The sequence below is a fragment of the Oxyura jamaicensis genome, chromosome 1, assembly GCF_011077185.1.
Source record: "Oxyura jamaicensis isolate SHBP4307 breed ruddy duck chromosome 1, BPBGC_Ojam_1.0, whole genome shotgun sequence".
Lineage (NCBI taxonomy): Eukaryota > Metazoa > Chordata > Aves > Anseriformes > Anatidae > Oxyura > Oxyura jamaicensis.
In genome coordinates, this window is record NC_048893.1 from 170,354,637 (window position 1) to 170,373,544 (window position 18,908).

The following is an 18,908-nucleotide window of genomic DNA, read 5'->3' on the forward strand; positions in this document are numbered from 1 at the left end:
TCTTTCTTTCTTTCTTTCTTTCTTTCTTTCTTTCTTTCTTTCTTTCTTAAATTTGAATTTTCAAAGACTTTATGCAACCTTATACAAACAATGTCCAAATGTCCACATCACTAAAGTCCCAAACTAGTATGCAGAAGTGTGTGTGGGGAGGAATCCTCTTTCAAAATGGGAAAAGAAATTGAAAATATGACAGGTATAGTTCATGAAATTCCGAACAAGAACTCATGCAAAGGGGAAAAAAAAAACTAAAGGTTGTTCCCACTGCTCTTCCTGAACAGACAAACCAATTATGTACAGACTAATGCTGCTCCCTGCAGGTGGATCAAAAGCCCACATGAAGCCATATCAACTTCCAACTTCACTGGAACTCAACACAAAGCTCTTGTCCACACAGAATGGTCTCTAGAAGTAGAACCTGTGAATGTAAATCTACACATATACCCTCAAAAGTTTTTTTCATTGTTTTTGTTTTGTTTTGTTTTGTTTCAGTGAGAGAATTTCATTAGGAGATGGATTAATTTATTTCCATGGAAAGTTATACATTTACAGGATTAAAGGACATCGTAACTTATTGATGCTTATTTCTAAATAAAAAGGCTACTGTGCCATTGTGGATAAAACAAAAAGCATACAATACTAAGGCCTACAATATGGGCTTCAGCTCACTTGCAATTTCATTAACTTCAACACGAGTTGAAGTTAACTGGGTTTGTTGGTAGCTGTCGTTTAAATCTTCTCAGGCATAAAGTAATAAAATACAACCTGTCCTTCAAAATTACACTAAGATCAAGAGCAAAATCAATCCTCTTCCATGAAAATAGAGTTAGGATCTTATTCCTAGGAATTTTTGTATCAAACTTCAGCAGAGAGTTTCCAAGGTAATGTTATTACCTTGCCTTCTTTCTAAAGATTAATAATAGGATTACTGCTTTAACTTAACCATAGCATAATGAACATCAACAATATAATGATGAGCCAAGCTACCAACAGTTTTTAGAATGTACAAGGAATAGACAGATACTGGCAAGACTTAAACTGCCATTTTCACACATCTGCCCAAAGAAGGTATTATAATTGAAAAATATATATATATAGACATTTAGACTGCTGAGACTCATAGCAATTATGTTTTTTTGTTGTTATTGTTGTTTGTTTCTTTTTTAAATAAAATAGCCACAGGTAGCAACAATTTGGGTTTTGAGATTGGGATATGTGCATGCATTCTGACCCAAATTACTATGTAATTGTCTTTATTATATTGTCTTTATTATAAAATACTATAGAAAATGTATGGCTCAAAATTTAAATCAGAACAAAACATTTTTTAATAATCTCTTCTCCTCCTCTAGCTCTTCAACACATGAACTTATTTCTTCATTGACTGCTATCAGCAAGACCAGTATAGCTGCAAGCAATTTATCTTTATCTAAAGATCTTTGCCAATATTAGCCAAAATACCCGAGGCTTACATTTATTTAATAGAAGCAGTTTTCTTTTTCTTTATTTTCATCTTAGTAAAATAGACTAAGATGTGGGTCAAAATCTGGAAATCTAGCTACTTGCTCCTAAGGTTTCTTTGCCAATATAAGATTAGAAGGGGAAGAAGAAGAGGCTCAATGTGTGTTCTGTGCATATATTTTTAAATAAAGTTTAATTAAAGTTTTCTTCAAAAATCTAGTAGTGTGTTTGAAACAATGAACACATGAACACTTAAAATGAACTACTTCACAACTGAAGGAATCATTATTTCATTGTGATCACATTTTTGTGATAATGGGATGCATACTATTGGGGAAGATCAAATACATGGTGGCCAATGAATACATTAATAGAACAAAATTCATCAAGTTATTCTGTCCCTTGCAGTATTGTATTCTGTTAGGCCTGATAAGAAGCTACAGGTGGTTTAAACAGACAGAATACATTTACAAACTTAGACAAAATGAAGACTATGCACTGAGGGAAATAACACAAAACATTTTGTTTTCCTCTCTTTTTCACCCCATGGCTACAAAGATGACTGATAAATTTATTGCCTCAAAACTACAGGATGCAAATTATTGTTTGGTTTTTAATACCTTAACAAAGTGATTAAGTGAGGGCTATGTGAATATTTTACATGACTTGTACCTACTTTTCATCCCTACTTTTCATCGTTTCTCTCAATCCTGAAGTCTGATAGTGGGATACACATTTTTAAGCAAGATGTATAACTTGCATGGTAGCATGAAGTAGAAAATGAGGTCCTTCCTTACTTATATCCTTGCCTCAGGAAAAAAATGACAAGAGAATTTCTCTCTGAACTTGGTGTTTTCTAGGGTGCAAAAAAAGGTGCAGACTGACAGAAGCTTCCAAAACACAGATCATATACAATGTAAATAAATAAATAAATAAAATAATTTAGATGCGCATTGGTTGTTAACAGTATTTTTTACCCAGATAGATAGTTGTTTTCAATCTATGCTGTTCTAACATCTGTGTACCTACATGTAGGCATTCACACATGCAGTTATATTATCTGTCATACACTGTAGAAATTCAAAAAGTTTCCAAGGCTTCATGGCTCCCATTTTTAAAAGACGTTTAAATTCATTAAAGAACTCTAAATTCCACTATATTCTTATTGTCATTTGATCCACTGAAATGATGAAGAGATCAGAAAAGAACACACTGGGTACTTTACAGCTGTGGCTGGATAATCTTGCTCATGATCATCAAAGCAGGATTGTTTTTATGATCTTCAAATCTGCATATCAAATTACACAAGTGTATGCGAAAGAGCAAAAATATCAAATATTCAGACATGAGGACTATCTCAGTAGAGTACTAGAGAATGCAGTTTGAGGCTAAGTGATACGAACAGCTTTTGCAGCTTTGCAATGTTTTTTAAAGCAAGGCAGAGAAGCAACAGGGAGCAGTTCAGCTAACAGATTCTGAGCTGAATTCTGCATATGCTTACACATATCAGTAACTCCAATCCTGTAAGCCATCTATTTAGCTCTGTGCCTCTATTGACCTAAATTAAAATATACACTGAACATTTTCTAAGGATTGTGCCTTGGAAGACATAATACTAATGTGATTTAAAAGAAATTTGGTGTTCATAGGCCTTAAAATTAATCATCTGCCGATTAAGGGCATTGTCCTGCTCTTTCAAGATTTGTGGAAAGAACAGTCTTTACCTCAATATCAGGTAAAAATATCAGAGCAAAGACCAAGTGCTTAGTCTAAGGTGCTTTATTGAAACAAGTCTTTTGGGTTTCTGTCACCTTTAAAATTTTATAAAATACAAATATTTTCATTAAGTATTCATAAAATTTGTTTAGCTCACATTGGTTTAACTTAAAAAAAAAAAAAAAAAAGGGAAAAAAAGCTGAATTGAGCTGAATTGTAGCTAAACAAGCTTAACCATAAGTGGTTGCTTAGCAATCAGCAATGAATGAGAGAGAAATATAGTAAGTAAAGATACTGACTGACATGTTCTGTGTTTGAATCATGGTTTTCATTAAGAAGAACAGAATAACAACAACAGAAGTTTAAAACAAAACTCTATTAATAAAAGAATACATATAACTGTCATTAGGAACAGATTATGCATTTAAAAGCTACAAATTATTATTCACGTCTGTTCTCTGCAATAAAATCCTTTAGCTATTATTAAAAATACATTAAAATCCTACAAAAATCTGATGAAACCATTATTTACCTTTTGTTTTTAATTCAATTGTCAAGTGTGCTTCCAATGATTTTAAACACAGTATATATCTACAAAGAAAGCAAGAGTTTACAGCTTTGAAGACTTTGAATTGATTTTTAATGCACAAGCTTTCAAACACTACAAAGGCTGCTCTCTGCTGATAAAGACAGTAAACAATAAATTGTCCTTTAAATGTTCCCTTTAATGTTTTTCTTTAATTAAAAGTCAATCAAGAAAAAAAAAAGCATTGCAACATTAAAAAAAAATAAATAAAATTAATATATTAAAAATTTTAATTTTTTTGACACCTGATGCATTCAAGCCGGAATGAAAACTTTGTTGTTGCTTACTCGTGTTAGTTTAGGCTTTCTCTTCACTGTAAACATTGTTAATCAAGAAATAGAAACATAAAAATGGTTTATCTCTGAACATAGCTTTTTTATTATGCAGAAATGTTAAAAATAAGATAAAATAAGAGTAAATATTTTAAAGTACTGAAGAAAAAATATTTTTAATACCTTTAGATAATTTTAATACATTCCTTTCCTGTAATCAGACCAAAGCCTATTTATGTAGATTAGTTACATCTAGAGTCTCATTTATCCAACCTGTATTTATCCTTTGATCACAAAGCTTGTTAACTTAAATGGTCTTTTATTGTTATGATTCGTTTTCCCATAATTATGCAGTTTAACTGCCTTTTTTTTTTTTTTGAATAAATATATGCAAACGCGCCAATCATATTCAGCAGTGTTATGCTAGATGCTCAATGAACTGTAAGAGCCATTTCAATACAATAAAACTGCCTGGAAGTGTTCCAGGCCAAGGACTGCAAATACCAGTAATCATAGTGTCACTAGAACTAGTACAGGCAAATACAAGCGTGTCACACATATATCAATAGACAGTCTGAAACACTGCCTGAATCTAATTTCACGTCTATCACTGCAAGAACTTACAATGCATCGATCAGAGGTACCACCCACACAACTGAAAGTATGCATTTGTATCTTTTAACAAGAGTTTTGCTTTTCCCTTTTAGAGTCCTCCTTTGGCATGCCATGGAGACTGCAGCATGCAGTCACCCAGCAGCAAACAGGATGTGATTAGAAACTCTTCTGTTATGGGCAAAAGTATTTTCTGAACAAGAGGAACTCTGGTCTGATGCATATATGACAGACAGTAGAAACATCCACAGCTAATATGAAATACTGTTCCCTTGAAGTATTTACTTGTCTAGATTGCCTATAGAATACAAAATTGAAAATAGATCAGCATGGGATTGATTGTCTTGGGGGCTCCTCACCACATGAAAATAAGATACAGGCTGTGCTTCTATACAAGAAACATTAATAATTGGCTGAAGCAATTCAGCTTTATCTTCATACGTAGATGGACTGCTTTCTGAGGACACATCACCAGATATGAAAAAAAATAAATATCATTTCAAGCAAGTAAGAGATGAACTGATTTAATGCTATCCTGTAGAGGTAACACCACTAACTAGTTGTAGTAAAGAAATTCAGTAAAGAAAGATGTAAAGTAAAGAAATGTAGTAAAGAATTCAGTAAAGAAAGATATACTTCTCCTATGACCTTAATAAGCAGGAATTGTATCAGAAGCCTTTGGGACTTAGCTAGAAAATATATGGCTGATCAAGGAGGTTATTTAAAGAACTGCCTAATATCCTAATTAACAGAGACATTCATATGAATTTGCTTGTTCTTGAATGTAGTACTTAATACTGAGAATTTTATCTAAAATGCTTAATAATTTATCTATTATTTTTTTCTCATGGGATTTACAGTAATTAATCGAGAATCTTCTTCTGCATGGAAGGAAAAAAAAAAAAAAAGACTACAGTAGAACAAAAAACAAAGGATGCACTAAAAAGACCATGACAAATACATTACAAGGGTTTAGAACACACACTGGCTATGACTTTTGGCAGGCAGTACACTATTCCTTTTCATCTAATCATATCAGGAAAAGCTGCAACAAATAGTTAATCTCCTTGCTGCTTCCTTAAAAACCTAACAAATGAAACTCTTAAACTCAACGAACTTTTCCCACAAAATGATTTTGCCACTCTCTTGTGTACCTTTTTTATTTTTATTTCTTTTTATTTTTTATTTTCCTTATTTAAGTAACAACCTGCAGTGCCCTGACAGTATTTACTTTTTTTTTTCCTAGATTCTCAAACCCTTTAGCATTAATTTCACCACTTCTCTTCTTACAGTTGAAGTAGAGACACAATTGAAAGCATAAAGCTCTCAGACTATCTGCTGCAAAAATTTGTCCCAACTGCTCTACTCTGACCTTTTGACACCAAAGGATTGCTTTGATACTTTTAAAGATAAAAACGGAGCTGTGTTTCTGCTCCGGTCAACAAATCATTGTTTAAGTTCTTTTCACAGAAAATTCTCACCTGTTGGAAAATACTAGTACTAGTAGCAAAATGTCTTTCCTTTATACGTGCTCAGAATCTTCAATCTTGAAGAGGTATCTCAAGACCTCTGCCATGTATCCTACATATTTTCTTCAGTAAGAAAACAACAAGCCAAATACATACACTTTTTATATGTAAAATGAGTGTCTTCTATAGCAAAACCTAAAACAAATTTGGCAAGACATGTTAATTTTTATAGGAACAATGAAGGAAAGAGAGATAAAGCAAAACCTTTAAAAATATAAATGCAAATATTAGCATGTATGTTATTGTTTCCTAAGAAGGAAGATTAAAAAAAAATAAGAAAAAAATGCTGAAAAAAAAAATTTAATTTGAAAACAAAATCCCAACTGGGATACATGGTTATGTATTGTGACTCAGAATGTATTCCTATTTGATGATATTTTTACCTTCTTAGAAAACTAACTTTGTACCTATGCCTTCTTAATAGCCAGTGATATCTGGCAATATTTTACAGGTACCTAATGATAATTTACCACATAACAATATTTGCTGAATGTTAAGAATAATCTGTATTCTGCACACTTTTAAAAGGTTGTGAAAAAATATGAAAATATATGTTCAGCAATATGTTCAATGGAGTCTGATTTCCCCTTTCAGCTGCACACCTGATTATGTTACAGTTTACATCATAGTTATGAAATCTTCTAAATTCCAGTCTCCTCAATTAATGTTTGTAAAGAAGTTGTAAGAAAACACAAAAAGCTAAAGTCTAAAAATAACAGGCCTAATCATACTATTTTTAGCTGCACTCTGTAAGAATCTTAGTCACAATTTATTCTTGAACCACTGAAATAATTGATGTCAAAATTATGCTATTGACTGATATCTGAGTAAAACCAGCCTTTTTCACCAGTGTGTGTAAGGTTAACAGAAACCCGACCAAATCTACTGTTAAAAGATAACTGATCAAAGAATCATTCGTACAAATTACTGATAATCACAAACGTATGTGAATTTTCCCTGTTATGGTTAGGCATTAAGCGTGAGAACCAAGATAAGGAAAACTCAGGCAACTTTAAGATCCATTGAGATGTGTGATCTAGTAAATGTTGCATGACTTGCCTCATCTTTTTTATTTTAACTTCACTAAATTTCTTCTATTCTTATAATTTATAAAACAGCAAATTCTATGCGGATATTATTATTCTTAATTTATTGGTGATTGAGAATTTCTATTCTGGCAGCATCAATTTCTTTCTTACATCAGTGTTCTATTTCAGCCTCCTAAGTTGCCTTTATCTATATTATTTTTATTGCTTAATATTATAGCATATCATCTTGGAAATTTCTTTAGATGTCACGTGGATTTATATATCAGGAATGATCCTTTTGAAAAATAATATTACTATAAACAATACTGGCAAGGATATTAAGACCAAAACCAGAGCAGCAGTAACATAAAACAGGAACCCAGTCCTGCTTCCTCTGCCTATTTTAGCAGCCGGAGTGGATGCAAGGGTGAGCTCTAGGTTGTCAGATACGGTCCCAAGTTACATTGTGCTATCCGGGTTTCTTGAGGAGGAATGAGATAATGCTTCACCAAAACATAAAAAATGTTCTGTCCTGCAATTCTAATCCAGTCAACCCCAATATTACTTCGATTAATAAGTAAACCTAACGCTACAGAACTACAAAACACAAAATCATACTAATTGCAGACTCTATTTACACAATGCAAGCATTCATAGGAGATATTTTGCAAGAAATCTAACCTTGACAAACTGTAAAAACTACCATAATGCATGTTCTGATACTAGATACGTAAGGCAGTTCTGATACTAGATTTGATAACAATCCTTAGATATGGCCCTAGAATATGAAGCTGCAAAATCCAAACATGTATAGAGTCTATCTGCATTGTCTACCTGTCTACCTGCAAATGTGTAAAATTGCCCCCTTGGTGCAAAATGTAAACTCCTATTAGCTAAAATGCAAGAGAATAATACTCCTCATTTGCAGCAGAAGATAGAGAAATCAGACTTGAAATCAACTCTGATTTATGACAAGAATGTAAAACACTGAGAATGAATGCAACTTCTGTAAGGAAAGTTTTGTGCTTCTTTTTACAATACTAAAATTTCTGAGCTGAAGTTTCTCAAAGTAAACCATGGAACAACACTATATCTAAAGACAGAGCAGCATTAATACAAATTACATTTTTATTTCCCTTGAAGACTGCTTCTTCTCGTGTACTACCAGGCACCTGGCAATGAAGCTGCACTGGGACTTGACAGTAATCTGTTGACGCATCATAAACATCAGGTGATTGAAGTATTAAGAATGATCTGTACTTTATCTTGAAATGCTACAGGACTGCCTGGTACAGCAACTGCAGTGATTCCCAGCTTGAGAGTTTCTTGCAGCATAGTAATTCTTTTTTGTTGTTTGTTAAACAAAAGCTGTGACCACTTCCTCCTTAATTCAGTCCCTTCTCATTCCTCATACATATACAGATCTCTCCAAGTTGCACCACAAGAGAAATAAAAAATAATTTCTAGGATCATCAACAATCTTTGCACATATATACAGGTTTCTACACCCCTATCACATCACTTTGAGGAATCTTTTTCCAGAACCTATTTATTCAAATAACCTATTCATTTCCCTGTATCCATCCATTCTTTTATCTGTTGGAAACCTATAGAAAAAGAAATTGTGACTTGCTCAACCAGGGAAAGATTTTACCATGCTAATACAAACTGATTAACACGGAACTTTTTGGTAGGGGAGATATGAACATATGTGTGTAAGTTTATACATTTTTCATATTTGTATCTATACATATATATGCTTTACATATACAAATAATTAATGACTGCTCTTCAAGATTAAATACTGTTTCTCTTAACCAGGTGAGTAGATCAACTTGATTTACTCACCAGAACAAGATGAACAGAATTCTCCCAGTAGTCTAAATTTTAGAGTCAATATGTATTGTCTTTCAGCCATGAAGAGACTCCATTTTCTCTTGATTTTCCCATTTTTCCCCAAGAAAAAGTAATAGTTTGGGCCCCAATTTATTTAAAGGTTGAACAGAACTTTGATTTTGGTGATGAGAACTGTATTGCACTGGCTTATATTTAAGATTTTTTTACTGACTCACCCTTTGAAAGCACTGTTTCTAAAGAATGTTTAGAATATTATTGCTGAAGTAAAAATCAAGGAAACATGCTAATGTGTAGCTGTTCTAACTTCCCAGTTAAACACCGTTCTTCATACACATCAACCTCATGAGCACTTCAAATCACAAATGGTCTATTTTCACAGACCCTAAGAATTTGCAGCTCTGTTATGGCAATGCCTCTCTTATGCTTGAGGTACTCAGCATCCTTGTCTATTGGTCCAAAATTTTATATGTACCTGTATGTGTGCATGTTTAAACTATTTAATTAATATGGGACTGAATAATTTCATTGTTCATAAATAACATGTAATAACTGTATATAGCCAAATGCTACAAAGTAGTGAATAAACACAAAGTCTTTAAACCTTGTAACTAATGAGCAGAAGTTGCTTAAAGAGAGGCGAGATTACACAGCTCTAACACATATCAAGCAGTTTTTCACTCAAGTGATGGTCCTTTGGCGTCAGTCTGAAACCCATAGCCGGTGAGTTTAACCTGTACATTGATACAAACTGAGCTGTCTGTAGAACAAAATAATTTTCATCAGAAATCGGGGAATCATAATACTTATTGATGTTAATAGCCATTACTGCAAACCAAAAAAAAGTTAGGCACTCCTAATAAGAGTGAGAAAATCTGGATCTTACTAAGAAAGAAATTATTTATTTGATTTTAAATATTTATAAACTAAATTGAATGTACTAAGTAATAATAGAACGCTTAGTATGTGTATATGTATATATACCCATAGTATATAAATAAATATATTTATATATATATAAACATAAAGTTTTAATAATGGCTTCCTGCTACAGAAATCTGCCATTAAACACTTGCCGAGAAAATGAGAGTGAAGGAAAGCAGGTCCAGTGTATAAATTATATAATGTAAGATTATCACGACTCAGTAACATATCTGGAAAAACTGAAGTGAATATGCACTACAAAACATTTAGCTTTCCTTTACTGAGGTAAAAACACCTTTTTGCTTTTTTGAATTGATTAATGAAAGGAGTTGATAAAGCAGCTGTTTGGATTCTGCACCTTCCCCCTTCCCTCCCCCCCACTGGCTATACCTTTGATTCTAACTGTGCAATTTGCGCTTCCAGACACAGGTTTTCTGGAGTGATTAAGGGCATATTAGACCCAGAGAGAGGGCTTATCCTTTACTGTTTCTCTGTAAGTTTGCAGTTTGAATTTTACATGACACAGAAATAAAGGACCTGACAGAAAGTACTGTCAACATTCTAAATGTACATTCTACTGTCTAAATGCAAATCTTATATAATATTTACTCTAGAGATGGAGAATACAAAATGTATTTTAGTAATACAAAATCATAGTGAGGAGGATCAGATATTCCCATCTAGCTACTCTGAGTCTGGGACTTTCCTGAATAGAAAACTGCTTGGTTTCATATGGTGTTTTGTTTTGTTAATATAACTATAAAGTATAGCGTTAAAAGCTATGTTTGAATGAGTGTTCACTACAGAAAAAAATGTTTCCTAATCTGTTATCTGCACCATCTAAACATCCCAAACACTCTGTGTAGATATTTGAAGAAAGCAAGAGCAAAATATTAGATATACCAGTATGTGCTGTGTGAACTTACGGTAAACATTTTCCATAGTTCCTGTGTTGAAAACTCTTATAGAAACCACAACACACCTTTTTAAGGGAGGAAATTCCTCTTATAGCTTTATATAGGTCTCAGGGAAAAAAAAAAAAAAAAAAAAAAAAGTCATGACTGATATCATACAGTGAACACTGTAAAAAAGGAGTCATATTTTCCATAGGGATTTTACACTACAATTAAATCTTTACTACTCAGTAGCATCAATACATGAATTAATTGTTTTATATAGACATTACATGGTTCTAAGAAGGTAAAATTTTCTATCTTTTAGTAACTATTACACTTGCCAGTACGTTAAAAAATATATTATTCTTTTTTTTTAGCATTCTGACCACTCCGTTTTACATTAAAAAAAAAAAAAAAAAAAAAAAGTTGACATTACTTAAACAAATATGTCATTGAAAATTATTTGTCTTGTAAAGCATGAATTATAAATCAAATTATGTCTGGTTGTGCCCTAACCTAAACTTTTTCCTGAAGCGTCACTTTTTGTTAAAATCAATTCCAGATTTTAAGTATTGTTCTGCTCATCTAATTGATAGCAACACAACTTCATGATAGGCATAAAATGAAATTGTTTCTGTGACACAACTCAGTAGCGGGTTGAGGATTAGTTTACAGTGACCTTGTACAGACAGATTTTTCTTTCTTTTTTTTTTTTTTTGTGTGTTATAAATACTAAATTCACAGTTACCAGAATTTTGGTTACTTGACAATTATTGATGGCCACTTCTATTTAGTTTAAAATGTTAGATGCAGCTGGCAACTAGAACATTCGATGGCCACAGACTGCAGGGTAGGATAACTCAAAGGTATAATTAATTTTATTTCAGTACATCAAGTGTCTACAGTGCAACTTCTTTCCCACTAGCTGCATATACAAAAGGAGTCTGTGTCACTTCTGATACACTCAGCTCATTCCCCTATGACTCAGAACAGCATATTAGGAGAACCACAGGACAAAACAGATATGACATTTCAAATATATTTAATAGTCATTATCCAGAGCCTGCTTTCAATCCAAATGTTAAAAATCACTTTGGAACAAACCTGTAGTATTTGAACATTAAGCTGCATTTATCATGAAATAATATTTTAAATTAAATCAACTGGAGCCAAATTCTGCCCTCACCTTCACTCTGTGAGTTCACTGTTCTGGAATATATCTTCTGAGTTTGGTTTTTAAATTATCTGCTAGAAATTAAGTCATTTGATTAGCATCCTATATCCAATGGTCCAAATTCTGCCATTTCTCATAGTCACAAAAGTCAGTAGAGGACAGTGTGGATGTAATTGACAGCAGAATGCAGCCCAGCTGTAATTTCTAAATGAGCTTTGGCAAAAGAGCACATAAGTCTTTCACTATAAAGCAATAATCAATATTGACTCAGGCTACTGGAAATCTGACTAGTTGTTTTGCTGTTTTATGACAGGATATGATTTTTGTTAACATTTGGGGGTAGAAAGGAATTGCCACATACAATTTTTCTACTTGACTAAGCAAAAATTAGAGGTTGTTTACGGGGAGAGGAGGAGGCAATGGGGCCCCAATGATACTGTTCTGTGTCAAAAATAAATATTTATGTTTATATATTCTAAAGAAGGATTTTTTTAAAAAAAAATAAAAACATACATCTGGAAAAGATAGCTCATATTTACATACAGGATTGGAGGGCTATAATACATTGTTGCAATAGATGTCCTCAGTGTGTAGAGTTTCTCCCATGTCATGTTACTATAGATGATATGACTGCTTCAGAAACGTCCTCCCCCTTCTACACCCCAAAACCAAAGCAATGTGAAACCTGTCAAAGCGCCCACCTCTGTCTGATGATCTTCTGGGAAAATAACCCAAAGTGTCCCAAGTGCCCCAAAATTAAGCGCCTACCTGCACGCTTACATGCACCTCTTTTACACTGCTCCATTTGTTTCAGTGAGCACTTACTTTTGAGCCACACAGGAAATGCCAGTGTGACAGCAGAACCAGACACATCAAATGTGATCTGTTTCCACTTTTATTAAGTCCACCTCTCCTTAATGACTTGGGTTGATCTCCTCAGTGGTGCCTTACAGCAGATTTCACTGCAGACAAAATGTAAAGTTAAACCAGCGTCTAAAGTGAGGTCCAGGGTATTCTAAAAGTCTCCTACCTGAATTATGGACATCCGGCTCGGGGGAGCCTCGCTGGCGTTAGTCCCTTGCCCTGTGAAGCTGGTATGGCAGCCCACATGTCCCTGGGGTACAGTCAGGTTGTTGGAGGCGGGCTTCAGGTACATCACCTCAGACCTGGGAGAGCTGAGGGGCAGGCGGGTCTGGTAGTCAAAGTACATGGGTGAGGTGGCCAGGGATGGGCTGCTCACCACGTTCATGACATTGAGGGGGCCCCGGCTGTCCTCGCCCTCACTGGGCACCAGCATAATGTCATTCTTGCTGATCTTCTTCTTCTTGCCCTTGCCCCCTCCACTGCCACTGCCTCCTCCTCCCCCGCCACTGCCTCCCCCTCCTCCCAGCTGAGGGTGGCTATACTCAGCAATGCGACAATTATAGGTGCGGATCTCCTTGTTCTCTCGCTTGCACTTCACAGCAATAGTGATCATGGCAGCCAGCAAGATGATGGAGACAGTGCTCAGGGTCACGATCAGGGGCAGAGACAAGTCCCAGTGTGGTCGCCGGTGCTGCTCACCATTCACTTGTGGCTCACCAGCCTCAGGCAGGGGCCCCGCCAAGGCCCTGACAATGAGCTTGGCCACTGCAGAGAGGCTGGGCTTGCCATGGTCACTGACTTTTACCACAAGTTCAGCCACAGGGCTGAGCTCCTCCCAGTAGGGGTGCAAGGTGCGTATCTCACCACTAGTGGGGTCCATCTCAAAGAGGTGCTCCTCATTGCCTTCCACAATCTCGTATGTGAGGCGCCCACTCTCCCCAAAGTCACTGTCCAGGGCACGGACAGTGCCCACTGGGTAGCCCACCCCGGCATTGCGTGGCACCTGCAGCTCGGCAGTGTCATTGATGAGGGCAGGCAGGACAATAAGCGGTGCATTATCATTGACATCAAGCACGGTGACGCGTACTGTGGCATTGCTCTCGCGGTGGGGTGAACCTGAGTCCTTGGCCAGCACACGAAACTCAAAGTGCTTTGTCTGCTCATAGTTGAAGCTCCTCAGGGCATAGATAGCACCATTGGTGGGGTTGACAGAGACATAGGTGTAGATGGAGACGTCGCCTACGTGCCCAGGCAGAATGGAGTAAGAAACTGTCCCATTTTGCCCCAGATCTGGGTCCTGGGCCAATACAGAGCCCAGGTATTCGCCAGGGATATTGTTCTCAGGCACCTGCAACACATAGAGGTTCTTGCTGAAGCGGGGTGGGTTGTCATTCTCATCGAGGATCCGGACAGAGAATGACTTGGTGGAGTTGAGTGGGGGGCTGCCCCCATCCCGTGCCACGATGGTCACATTGTATTCATCCTGTGCCTCACGGTCCAGGGGACGGTCGGTGACCACAGTGTAGAAGTTGTCATAGTTCTCCTCCAGAGTGAAAGGGACGGCTCCAGGCCCACCACCACTGCCCAGCACCCGGCACTGGAGCTGCCCATTCTTGCCAGAGTCACGGTCAGTGACCCGCACCAGGGCAATGACAGTGCCTGGTGGGGCAGCCTCACTCAGTGCTCCCTGGCGAACAGACACAAAGCCAATGGTGGGCGCGTTGTCATTGCGGTCAATGAGGCGGACGGTGACTTTACAGTGAGCAGGGATAGGGTTGGGTCCCAGGTCCCGAGCCTGGACGTCAATCTCTATAAGGCCACTCTCCTCATAGTCCAGGTTGCCCTTGACGCGGATGAGGCCACTCTGCGGGTCGATGCTAAAGAGGTCACGGACACGCTCAGGTGCGTAGCCACTGAAGGAGTAGAGCACCTCCCCATTGGTGCCCTCATCGGCATCGGTGGCATTGAGGTCAATGACAGCCGTGCCCAGTGGTGCATTCTCTGGCAGTTCCACCACATAGGAGGCTGCCTCAAAGACAGGGCTGTTGTCGTTGGAGTCAATGAGGCGCACATTGATCTGCACTGTGCCGGAGCGCGGTGGGTCACCACCGTCCAGTGCCGTCAGTACCAGGGTGTGGTGGCTCTGCTCCTCACGGTCTAATGGCTTCTGGATGACCAGCTCCGGAAACTTTGTGCCATCACCACGGGACTTCACATCAAGGGAGAAGAGGCCATAGTCATCACGGGTGAGCAGGTAGGTGCGCAGACCGTTGTCCCCAGCGTCTGGGTCGTGGGCGCTGGTGAGGGGGAAGCGGGTGCCTGGCGCGGCGTTTTCTGAAATGTCCATGTCCACCTGGTCGGATGGGAACGCTGGTGCATTGTCGTTCAGGTCCTGAATCTCCACCTTGATCATGCAGATCTCCTGGTCGTTGGCGAACACCTCGAGGGACAGTTGGCACTTGGCGCTGCGCCGGCACAGCGCCTCGCGGTCAATGCGCTGCTTGGTGTAGAGCAGCCCGCTCTCCCCGTCCACATCGAGGAGGTGCGGGGCTGAGTTCTCCAGCACCCTGAAGGTGGACTTGGCGCCGCGACCACCGCCGGGGCTGCCGCGCTCCCCGGGCAGCATCCCGCCGCCCGCCGCGCCCGCCGCCAGCCGCGCATCGCGACCGATGTTCCCGATGACCGTGCCCGCTCCCTGCTCCTCCGGCACCGAGTAATTCAGGTTCTTCAGCGACAGGGCGGGAGCCCAGCAGAGGAAGAAGCAACAAATGGAAAGGTACATCCCCGAGCAGGGGTGGGGGTGGCAGCAGCTGCAGCGGCGACCAGGGTTGTCCCCGTCTTCTCTGCCTCCTGTGCGGGGATTGCTTTTCCTCCTCCAACACCGTTCCTTTTTTTTTTTCTTTCTTTCTTTTTTTTTTTTTTTTTTTTTCTTCCCTCCTCTCTCCCCACCCCTATATTTTAAGTTCCTGAACCTGTTGCTCTAAAACATCTGCAGAGACACAGGACGAGAGGCAGCAAATGGACCATGTAGCTCAGAGGGAGGGAGCGAGCGAGCGGGGGGGCCGCGGGGGAGGGGGGAGCAGCCTCGGCAGCCTTTCAGCAATCGCTTGCCGTGCTTGCAGTCCCCTCACAGTTACTTCGGCTGTCCAACTTCGGCAGTGGGAGGATTTCAAAAATCAGAAAATTGGCAAAAAGATCTTCTCCTCCGGGCAGGCGAAGGGTTCCAGATCCTTGAATCTCCGCAGATGTACAAAAGATAATAAAAATAACAATCATAAAAAAATCGGCGACGGTGGTTGTTTTTCTAAAAACGATCAAAAAGATTTTTTTTAATACGTGTATTTATATATACATGGGGAAAGGGGTGGTGGCCACAGGTCTGTAAGCAAGGGGAGAAAATCTTATTTGCTACTCATCACTTGCGATGCGATTGATGGAGTGGAGAGATGAGAGAGAGACAGTAGGGGAAAGAAGTCTCAGCTTGTTGTTGAAGCCCTCTTCGTGTGCAGTGAGAGGCAGTGAAATGTCTGATTGCACCGCGGGGTTGTTGGTTTTCAGGGAGTGTTTTGCTGCATTTAGAGATCTAATCTTGCATTGCTTGCGGCGGAGAGCTGCATCTCGCTGCCATCGGTATTTCCCCCTCCCTGTCTCGTACACCCTCACTCTTTCCTTCCCGAATCAGAAGGCAAGGGAATGAGAATTGGAGGGCAGAGGGGAAAACAAAACAAAACAAAAGACACAACAAACTAGTGTCCGGATTTGTAGTTTCCTTTCTCTCCCTTTACTACCAGCCTCCCACTCATCCGTTTGGTGTGGAAAAAAAATTAAGAAACCCACCAGCTGATCATCATCGTTAGCAGTAAACATATATCTTTTAAGAGAAATCACAGGCTGTGCTCATTCAGAAGCACACTTGGATTTCTTTAAGACAGGCCAGTAGCCGCCGCCACCACCACATCCTTTCTCTGTGTATCTATGCGTGTGTGCGTATGCGTGTCTGAGGTGCTGCACTTCTCTAGATGCAGTTTAATTCCAGTTTGCTTTTCTCTCCAGTCGAGAGGAAATCAACAGGCAACCCATGCCTGCACGGATAGATTTAAAAAAAAAAAAAAAAAAAAAAAAAAAGCGAGCGAGAGAGAAAGGAAAGGACTAAGGGGGTGGGGGGGAGAGAGAGAAAGAAAAGCCACCACACACACACACTTAGTCTCTCGCTAAAAGGGAAACAGTCTCTGTATTCACAAGGCTGCGCTGTCAAGTGCCTCTCTTTTCTTTCTATTCAGCATCTCCTTCCAATGACACTGCCGCCTAGTCCTCTTCATTTAGGGGAGGGGAGAGGAAGAGAAAAAACAATCTGGGTGATGATTAAAGTGGCAGATCTTTCAATCGACTAATTCGCTTATATTAAAGCCTATGCAGTTCCGTGGCTAGTGTGATGCATTTTTTGCAGCCCTTTCAAGCTTTAGCAGTCTCTCTGGGCATCTTGGTGTAGTGGGGAAGAACAGCGGCAATGCCACATGCATTCACCCTGTCTGATTTACCTTTCCCAGTAATATAATGTGTAAGTAAATACTGGGGAAGGGTAAATTTTATTTCAGGTTATTTTTACAACCAGAAATAAATGAATGGCAGATCCAGAAATGCAGGTGTTTGAATCTGCTGGATGAGTCAGATCCAGCAGAACAAATCACATTCACTATCGCCTCATGTTCCTCCCTTCACAGACATTAGTTGCAGCTTCTTCCTAACGCTTCTGACTCACTCTATAGACAGAGAAAAAAAATAATCAGCTTTATGTTTTGGAGGGAAAAAAAGGAATGAGAGAAGGGGGTGTCGGTTCCAGCTACACTTTTACTATACCTCTTTCTCCTGGAGACTGAGGATCAGGAAAACAAGGCTGTTATCCACTCACTGGCACAGAGGCGCGTCTGTCTCCTGCTTTGCTGAGTGTTTTTAACCACCTTTCCTCAGTGTTATGTGTGAAATAATCAGAGATCTTTCAGATTAAAAGAGCAAAAATAATAATAATAATAAAAAAACAACCCATAAGTTCCCAACGCATAGCTCACAGATCTAGTTCCAAGTCTCAGTCCTGCACTGCTTTTTTTCTCCTTTATTTGAGTCCGGACCCCAAAGTACACAGTTAATTCTGCAACCTGTGGTGGAGAGGCTCTCAAAACCCCAAGAAAACACCCGATTTCTTCTCCGCCTCATTGATGGGTGGCCCCTCTCAGACGGTTTCCAGCCCCAGCCAGACAGCACGCAAAAGCCACGCCGATCCCCGGTAAGCCAGATCCATTTCACCAGCCGCCCGCGGAGCAAGTGGAGATTCAGCGAAAATTCAACAGTTGGAGCTGCTCTCTCTCTCTTTTTTTTTTTTTTTTTTTTCTCTCTCCTCTCTCTCCGCCTCGCCTCCCTTACTGCAGCACTGGCGGTGCTACCGCGCCGCGCCACGCTCGCCCAGCGCCGCTCGCCGACTGCCTCTATGCGCCGCACGCCGCGGCTTAAACATTGATACTGATTCACGCGCAGCCAATCGCCGGACGAGCCGGCGGACCGCCCCGGCGCCGCTCGGCCAATGGGAGGGCTGCAAAACTGGGAGGGGGGGAGGGGGAGCGGGGGCGGGGCGGCGGCGGCGGGCGCCGGGTGCCATTGATGAGATCGCGGCGCTGGCGGGCGCGCAGCGTGAGAGGGGGTCGGGTGGGATGAGGAGGCACCCCCCCCCCCCCATGCACACCCCCATACACAACCACCCTTCATCCCCCTCCCTTCACCCCCCCCTTCACCCCCGAAAGCAGTTTTCCTCCCTATTTTTTAATTTTTATTTTTTTAATTATTATTTTTCATGTTTTTAGTTTTTTTAAAAATATTTTTTTCTTATTTTTATTTATTTCTATTTTTTCTTTATTCTATTTTTTCTTTATTCTATTTTTTCTTTATTCTATTTTTTCTTTATTCTATTTTTTCTTTATTCTATTTTTTCTTTATTCTATTTTTT

At 39.2% G+C, this 18,908-nt stretch overlaps 1 protein-coding gene and 1 long non-coding RNA gene across 5 annotated transcripts in view; one reads left to right on the plus strand and one right to left on the minus strand.

The window, feature by feature from the left end:
• PCDH17 (protocadherin 17) overlaps nucleotides 1-18,389 on the minus strand; it is a 90,329-nt gene extending 71,940 nt beyond the window's left edge. For all 4 annotated transcript variants that reach the window (XM_035321864.1, XM_035321871.1, XM_035321853.1 and 1 more), the window contains exons 1-2: nucleotides 17,771-18,389; nucleotides 13,080-16,217 (exon numbers count right to left, since the gene is read on the minus strand). In XM_035321864.1, coding sequence (XP_035177755.1) covers nucleotides 13,080-15,695 — 2,616 coding nt within the window. In that variant the 5' untranslated portion in view covers nucleotides 15,696-16,217; nucleotides 17,771-18,389. The remainder of the gene's footprint in view (nucleotides 1-13,079; nucleotides 16,218-17,770) is intronic.
• Nucleotides 18,390-18,563: 174 nt separating this feature from the next.
• LOC118164384 overlaps nucleotides 18,564-18,908 on the plus strand; it is a 43,588-nt gene continuing 43,243 nt past the window's right edge. Inside the window, exon 1 of the long non-coding RNA XR_004749471.1 lies at nucleotides 18,564-18,595. This is a non-coding gene — a long non-coding RNA (uncharacterized LOC118164384). The remainder of the gene's footprint in view (nucleotides 18,596-18,908) is intronic.